This window comes from Dendroctonus ponderosae, unplaced genomic scaffold, assembly GCF_020466585.1.
Source record: "Dendroctonus ponderosae isolate FM_Combo_2020 unplaced genomic scaffold, Dpon_F_20191213v2 Dpon_F_20191213_1, whole genome shotgun sequence".
NCBI lineage: Eukaryota > Metazoa > Arthropoda > Insecta > Coleoptera > Curculionidae > Dendroctonus > Dendroctonus ponderosae.
The window spans coordinates 34,442,738-34,452,008 of record NW_026017110.1 but is presented as its reverse complement, the minus strand read 5'-3'; the positions used below and the strand labels follow the sequence as shown (position 1 = coordinate 34,452,008).

Here is a 9,271-nt window from a genome sequence, read left to right as displayed (position 1 = left end):
TGTCAATAATTAAAGAAATCGTCAGTGGTATATTAAAACGATTATGCCACTTCCATAAGCCAAATGTACGCACTTTGTCGTTTCAAATCCGCTTTCGACTTCAGAAACGTGTCAGAGTAGAGTATTGTAATTTGTTCCGAAAAACGAAGCCAGGCACTAATGATAGCTAACAGAAAAACACATGTTATTTTTAGTAGCATTATCTGAATATTACGTAGAAACCTCTAAAAACTTCAATAATTAATTTCTATGCAAAAAACTATTTGCTCGCTTGATACGCCACTTGAACTTCTGGATCAAAATTTATCGGTCCGGCAGAAGCATGTATGATTTTGTTTTAAATTCCCATGTTTTCATAAATCGTGAAATTTCCAATCGAATACCTAAATAGGATTTAAAAAAAGCATTTTTTCACAATACTCATTTAATCACATAATCTTTGCTGAGTGGTATCTATTTCATATTTTTAAGTCTCAAAATACGAGAGCACGAGTTAATTGAATTGGCAGTTATTTTAAAGAAAAAAATATTCAAGGCGCAAAATATAATCCAACATACATATAAAACTCGAATAGTTTTTGAACAAAATTATTAACATATTTAGTTAAGTAAAATTAAACACAACGCCGTACAAACATTCAGTGTGTAAATTATGAAACCATTTCACTTTATATTACAACATTTTAAATTACTTACAACTCCCACTAAAATTAACTGATTTCACTTGGAATTAATTTTGAGCAAACGTATTCCGCTACTAATATCCTGTTCGACAAACATAGCATTTTATGATGTTAATTTTGCTAAACCGAACGCGAAATATATATGCAAAAGTATTCGTTCAAATAATAGTAGTCAGAACTTACCGGCAACATTTAACTGCCTTTGTAACGTATGGGGTATTTCCCATTTTCCATACAATTTCGATAAAGCAAGAATCCTGACTTTACTTCGTCTCGGACGTATTTATTAAACTGGAGTTATTGTAAAATCAGATTTATTAAAATTTCTTAATTAAGTAGACCGTAACTCCGACGCATACGCAAGGCGGAAGTGTGTAGGAAATATACATATAATTTTTAAATGACTGGAGTAACAGAATTATTACATTTTTCTTTTCTTATTGTTGTATAAGAAAATATAATTTTTGTTGGATTGCGAATTTAAAAATCTCAATAATATTCCATCCAAAGCCATATACATCTAGACACAAAATACTTTGCAGATGCTTAGAATTGTAGAAATGTTGTTTAAATAAAATAATTCGTTCAGATAAATTTGCAGAAGTGTCTCGTTTTTTCCTAGTCTTCAACAACGACTGTTTGCTGCATAAGTGCACTAATATTTTTAAAAGTTTCCTATTTTGGTATGTCTAAACGAGTTACTAAAAGTATGTCAATACCTAAAGCAGAGATTTCCATAACATTTAAGTTTTCTCTTGAGCTTCTATAAAGGACATCGATAATAACAAACTTAAATGAAATTACTTACCTACTAAAAGGAACTACTACGAACCTATTAAAAGGAAATTTAATGAGTGGACGTTAATTTAACGTATACTAATTCTGGTTCTTTTGATACCACTTATTATGACTTAAAACGTTTGACTTTTGCTTTACTATTTTTATTAAATTTACCTTCCTTGTGGAGACTCTAAGCCCATCCAAATTACATTGTTGAAAAGTAGAACTGATTGTCACGGAATAGCAAGTTGATACCGAAATACGTGCTACCTCAGGCAGTCTGACTCATAAACAACGATTAAGACCGTGTTAAGTTTCCTCGAAACAATTGTTTCTATGATTAAGCACTAGCACAAGACGTGGAACACGATTGGAAGTATTTGCTCAGATTTTCTTTGATTTGGACCTTTTGAAGGAGCTCCGTATCAAGTAATAGTTTGAAGAAGGGCTACACATCCGTACCTACTGTTCTATCAATTTTGCACATTTTCACCAGAAACCTTACTTATTGACGTTAAACTGTACCGACTCAAACATTAATTTTTGTAAACATTGAAAACTGTGAAGTGAAATTGAACAGTTTTGCGATAAATCTCATATAATGAGAGTACGTACGCATTGTTATACTGATATTTATGTAATTGCTTTGGGAACTCAATTGAATGATTAACTTTTGAAATATTAAGTATAAGAATCACCTAAATATTTTTTAAATTTTTGCTGTTTAGTTTCGCGTGTTGCTTGAGCACTACAATTAGACTACAATATAAAAGAGATTTAAAAAAATATATTGAAGATCGACCTTAAAAATATAAAAAAATCGAATTAAGTTAGCAAATATTAAAAAATGAATGTGAAATATTTAAAACATTTTGTTGACATCATCTACATCTGTTGATAACTAATTTAATGAAACTATTTCAATAAGCCCACTGCAGTGAAGAAATAAATCACTGCTATATCACTTCAGAGATGGATTCGACAAATTTCTGATCACTACAACGATAATAATTTGAAACTCAAACCGTTTTCGTTTTGAATTTTATAAAATAATACAGTGCCAAAGTTTATAATGTTGGCACATTCAAGTTAAACATGATTAGGATGGTTTTTGCAATTTCAAAAGCAAATTAGCTTTTAAAATCGTAAATTTGTTAATTGAACAAAAATATCATTTAGCAAAGTTTGTCCTTATGAATTAATGAAGCTGAAAAGCAAATTTACCTATTATGCATAAGTACAGTGAATCTCATGTGAAAACGTCATTTATATGGACGTCCATGAAACGCATATGGTGTCCATGATACTTACAATGATAGTGTAAAGTAAGTTAAAGCTTTGCCGATATTATTTGTTTCAACATTATCATCGTCATATTCAAAAAGTACTAAACGCGCATATTTCAAAAATATTCATAATTATACAGACTGAAAACAACTTTTTCTAATGGAGCACCCTCTATATTTTATTTTATTTTGGAATTTTTATCTAAATTTGAATGACTTTTTGCTATATAAAATGAACGAAAATCGGATATTTTTTTAGTTATCCGACTTTAACACTTCGAATTCCAATTGCATTTCCAGAGTGCTGATAAATCAAAAATTTCTCCGCCGTTCAAATTGACGTATTTTGAAAATTAAAATATCACTGTTCAAATGGTAGATCCCGTATATTGTTAGTGTTATTTATTCAGGATAAGAAGATCTCTTATTTTTGGGTAAATAGTCCTTAAACACATCTGGAAAATTTAGTAGAAAAGACATTTTTCTAAATGGCAGCGTTATATTTGATGGGTTATTGCAACATTGTATGCGGTAGTTTTGGCAAACAAATGCTAATAATAGATAATCAAAAATTTTCATTTATTAACAATAATAATATAACAGGAATTTGAAAGCAATTTGACAATATTTAATGAATGGAAATGTTTAAAACAGAAAAACAACAAATCAATAGATCGTCGATAACAGAAAGATGCAAATAAATTTGAAAGAATTAGACCATTTTTATTCATGACAACTATCAATTTTTAATTATCTACGCAATTGCTTGTTAAGCCTACCGCGTCATATGTAACGCAGCCATTTGGAAAAATCGAATTTTGTTCGTTGGGATACCCTGTACCTATTATACTATTATTTTCTTTCAAAATTTCATTGTAATTATTTATTTACCCCGGACATAGGTTTATGACTTAAAACATATACATATCCTTGTCGAAATGTAACCAGTGACCAGAAAATAAGAATTTCACGTTGCGGCTTTAGATGTAGCGTTTAAAATTTGTGGTTTTACCAATCCATATTTTTGGGACTATTATCAATTGTGTAATTAAATTACTGCAGATATGTGTAAACACTCAATTACTAATACATTAATTCATTAGATAGATATACATTTTAGAAGCGTCGATAAGAAATATATCGACATTGCAAGAATCACCTTCGACAAAGTCATTTTGTCGGCCCATACGCATAGTTTTATATTAAGTAATTTTGATTAGAATTAGTGTTTTGAAAGTAATTTAAACATTCAGAAAGAAATCTAATATTTTGCGTTCAATACTTCAGTTAGGTAGTAATTTTCAATTTCACATATTGGAACATCGTTATGCTTCCTAATATAAATAAATATGACGGAATTTATAGAGAGACATTATTTAAGAGAAACATTAGTTTATTTGATAATAAATCTTCTCTTGATATAGAAATTACTTGAAACAGAAATAAAAATTTCTTAGAGTAAAGTTGAGAATTAAAAGTAATATTAAGGTGTTAAAATTTATAGTTCAAAAATCTGACGATTTAAGGCCCATTTTATAAACTCGACGTTTGAGTTTGCGTTCGCCGTTACCGTTTGCGTCCAAATAAAGGCCCATTTATAAACTTGACGTTTGCGTTTGCATTGACCGGTACCGTTTGCGTCGAAATTCAAGTATTGGAATACCTAACATCCATTTATAAACACCGCTGGCCGGTACCGTTTCCGTTCCGTGCTGCTCGATATGAACCAATTTCATTTTTTGCCCGTGAACGTTCGTAGAACAGCCATAGTACTGACGTACCAATCAATCCGAATTCAGTATTTGGTCGGACCAAATCAGCTGATTCAAAACATTCAATAGCAACAGGAAAAATCTTAGGTTACAAATTCGACTGACAGCAAACGGTAACGGCAAGTATATAAATCGCTTTTTGTAGCGCAAACGGTAATCGTCAGCGCAAACGGCAACGTCAAGTTTATAAATGGGCCTTTAGGGTTAATTTTACTTCAAATATCGAAAATGAACAATATTATTAAATCAGTAATACATATTAAATGAAAGTATAGATGGTGGTTCATCCAAAGCGAGATGACAAATAAAAGTTGACTAGTGTGTGATTTTTAATTTGTTTTTTTATGGGATGTAGGCATTAATTAATCCATTACAGTTATTTTTGTGACCGACCTTATTTTCAAAATTGGTTCTCTTACAAATAAGGATTTGTTAAATATTGGGTTTATTGGGTCTGCGGATAATAATTTACCAGATATAGACAAATAAATTTGAAAACAGAGGGTTGGTTATGTGTATCCACGATATACTACAGTATATACTACTTATTTTGATATGTAGATGTAAAGCGACCTCCTCAAATAAAAATGAATAGAAATCGGAGCGTTTTAAAAAAAAATCGCAAACTTTTCTGGATACTGTTCAGTGTGCCACCAAGGGCGTGCTTGTGCTGGGTTTATGGCGACTAACGATAATTTATCTAATTTCATAGACAACAAAAGACTGAATTTCTACTACATGATCCCCCTTGACTTGAAAGCTGGATCCGCCCCTGTGTGCCACTTTGTACACATGACTGATATTAATTGCAAAACGAATAGTATGGGTTATCTGTTGACTAAACATGCAGATTATACTAACTATATTGATAATACTAATATTACTAGATGGTTCATCCGGTTCAATAAGAGACAAATAATATTTTCATTTTACTTGAAACCGAATTTGAAACAAATATGTTGTTTCTGAATACCAATTAATCGATTACGATTCGATCATTTGTGCATTTCCGAGTTATTGCCAAAAGAATGACGATCTTCTATTTTTTTCTTTTTTTCTTTCGTTTCTCTCGAAAACGATAAACATTATTAATTAATTACTTTAATTACTAATAATTTCAGAATATTCACAGACATTAAGCAGTTTAAGCTGGTAAACTATAATAAATATTGTTTTCATCTTTCTTACTATGTATTTAAATTAATACGCGAAAATATTAAATTTATGCTATAATTGTTTAAACTGCACTTAAAATGTATGTTGAAATTTAACTACCATAAAATTCTCATTATTGACCTAATGACATTGTCCACAGTGAGGTGATTCTAGCAATGTCGATGTTATTTTTATTTCTTCTGTCACTATATAATTAATATATTATTAATTGAATGTTTAAGCATATCACAAGTTATTTAATAACATTATTTGATAAGAAATATGTGGGTTTAAAAAACACTTAAAATACAATTCCAATAGGTATTTATGGACAATCAGGTGCATTTAGTGATATCCACTAAATACAGAAACTATGTTGAACTTCTGCTATTGCTAAAAATACTATTTAATGTATGTAACTGCTAATGAAGCTCTAAGCACCCGAATTAAATACAATTATAAAAAATTTAGTTAGATCCCATGGTTCTCTCAAGAAGTAAAAAAACATTTACGGAAAGAAGTTATGCATATACCTAAAATATAGATCCCTTAGAACAGAAGAGTCTTATGAACAATACACGCAGAGCCGAATCGAGGCACCACTACTGGTTAGACAAACAAAAGATGAATGCTGTGAGAGGTTTGCGAAACGAATGGAGATTTTTACGGCCTACGCAAGCAAATGTGGCAATTTCTCAGGAACCATCGAAATTAAATCAAAGAACTAAAGGAATCAAACCCAATAGAAAAAGAGACGTAGACCCAATATCTCACGGATCTGTACAAAAAGGAAGAACATATTATTGATCTGAACACAGCAGAAATAACAACAAACGAAGTAAACGAAGTAAAAAAACTGAAAAACAGGAAAAGCCCGAGCACGGACGACATAACAAATGACCTAATAAAGTATGGGCACCGAGACGCATCTAACAACTCGTAATAATTACCCGCAGAATTCTTTTCGTTCATAAAATCACGGATGGATGGTGATTGAGCATCACAATCCTCATGTTCAAAAAAGATGATAGGAAAATTCCATCAAATTACAGAACCATAAATCTACTGAACACCACCCTAAAACTAACAACAAGAATAATCATTACTCTTTCAGATAAACAACACATATCCAGAATAGGAAGATCGTGTACCAGTCTTGGTCATGAGACAGGTAATCGAAAAGTCGATTGAATATATCTTCGGGCTGCCTAAGCACGTGTCCTGCCAATCTAAGCCGTTGAGCCGTTATTCGTCGTATGGCTCTCTCAGTTCTGCATTCGTTTTACTTCTGTGCTGCTGCGTCTGTGGATTCTTTGTCGGGCCGTATATTTTTTTCAGTATTCGTCTTTCGAATCTTCGGATGCCCTCCTCATTTCGTACCGTTAGCGTCCACGATTCGCAGCCGTACATGATGATAGATCTGATGACAGTTTTAAATACTTTCATTTTAGATCTTCTAGTAATTTCTTTGGATCCAAAGACGTTCTAAGGGCATCAAAGCAGTTGTTTGCGGTTTTAAGTCGATACTGTATTTCCTCGCTGATGTCATTGTCGGCTTTAATGATCGAACCCAGGTACTTGAACTTCTTGGATCTCTTGGTGTCTAGGAAAGGGAATCAATTGGACTATCAGGTATATAGGAAAGCCACCCACACGACAGATACCTCCACAAGCTATCCAATCAACACCCGAGTCAAAAGCAATGAATCATCTAGACTGTCACTGATAGAACCAGGAAAATATGTAGACCACACCACCTAACAGCGGAACTACAACATTTCACATTGAAAGGGCTTTCATTCAAAACTAATACTCACATATTGACATCAAAAGAGCAGTAAGGGTGAACCGTATCGAAAAGAGCAAGACCATTCAAAAGAACACCGACGAAATTGCAAATTCGGACATGTGAAAATGTCGGCATTGGCGGAACATGCCCTCAGCGAGGAAGCGCATAGCATCAGATTAGATTTGCAGAAACTCATGTCCTGGCTACAACAACAGGTTCCACAAACACAGCGACAACAAGGGAAAAGAAGACGCAATGGCGGTAAACCGGAGATGGTTTCCGGCACTCACCAACGCAAAACGAGCAAGGACATGGAACGGCACAGAACAGGACAAAGAATCTAGTACACTGGAACATAACAACCAACAACAGAATGCGTCGATGACACGTCATCATAAACGAGGTCATCACAACCGGTGCATAAATACGGACTACGCCCGAGTAACCGTATCAGGACAGTTTAAGCTCTCAAGCAAACCATCTCTGAAGATGAAGTAAGCCACTCGTGCTTGTGAAACGTTTCTGTTGTACGACGGCCTAAAAACCCATGTTTACATTTTCTGTTATTGTTATAATTTTTATTGACATTAAATACCATGTTTGCTTTGTAAAATTTATAAGTAATAAAAAAATGTTTTTCTTTTCATAAACTACAATTATCAAAAAAATTAGGAAATTGATTAAAGCATAGACGAAAAATAAAACGAATTGATTGCAGCTGGCGAGCAAAATAGTTCTGGTTATTTTTGTACCAAGTAGAGGTGTGCTAAACGGTTATTTTTCTGGAACAGATTACAACGTTGCAGTTTCACTTTGGTATTAGCTTTTAATATGCGGTTACAAAAGTAACCTGTTCTCTTAAAAATTTTCATTAAAAATTCGCAATGATAGTTATGGTAGAAATTGTTATCATAAATAATGATTTAGTATATTAAAAAATAATTCTTAAGATAACAATAAAAACAAAGTATGGGTCATAAGTAACTAGGTAGTTAAAGGAAGAAAATTGATAATAAAATCGAAGGGTTTAAATAAAATATTCACTTTGCTTGCGAAAATGATTAAAAAGCTAATTTTCATTGAAAAATGAATTAACATTTGAGAATATTTTTTTGCGTATGCTTATGATGAACACCCGCTACAGAAAATAATATCTCGCATGGAACAGAAGTACTAACATACCTGTGTTTTTATTTGGAAGAAACAAGTTTGTGAAATACTTCAAAAATTGAATAATCTTCTTCTTGTCTATCTTTTAACTGAACTTGCTCTGGTAGATGAGGCACCACACTTTTTGTTGAAGCATTTGAATTATTGCCGCGTGTTATTAAGTCAACAATAACAGTAAATAATCCACATTAACAGTAATTCTCATAGGCGAAAATTGATAAACACAATCATGAACGCAACGCGCAACTAAACTTAGTTTACGTTGACAAATGGTTACTGGTGTATACAACAGTAAAAATTTTATAATCGACTAAATTTTTAATCACATTTAGGAATGTTTTCAGGGCTTTGAAGCCGTAGTGATCAGAACTACGGCAGCAATATTTTTCAAGGTATATTGCCTAATTAACATTGCGCAAATACCTGTGGCTTCGTAATTATTTAAAACTCCAGTAACCATAGAATTATACAGACTGACAATAAGATAGACAAGGATAAACGGTAAATTCAACTAGATTTGTTGACGAAGTGTCAACCTGTTCTCATAACCTCGAATATTGGTGTTTAAAAATAAATCATACAACACCAAACATTTGAATGGTTAACTCCAAACAAGCTAGTGCCTGTGTAATCTCC

At 32.3% G+C, this 9,271-nt stretch overlaps 1 protein-coding gene across 2 annotated transcripts in view; it reads right to left on the bottom strand.

Annotated features, from left to right (window-relative positions):
* LOC109541249 (NADP-dependent malic enzyme-like) overlaps nucleotides 1–9,271 on the bottom strand; it is a 51,815-nt gene that overhangs the window by 41,055 nt on the left and 1,489 nt on the right. The window contains exon 1 of one of the 2 annotated variants that reach the window (XM_048670284.1): nucleotides 1,638–1,678. The exons of the other annotated variant lie outside the window; for it this stretch is intronic. Coding sequence (XP_048526241.1) covers nucleotides 1,638–1,663 — 26 coding nt within the window. The 5' untranslated portion in view covers nucleotides 1,664–1,678. Of the gene's footprint in view, nucleotides 1–1,637; nucleotides 1,679–9,271 lie in introns of those variants that run through there. 2 annotated transcript variants of the gene reach the window in all.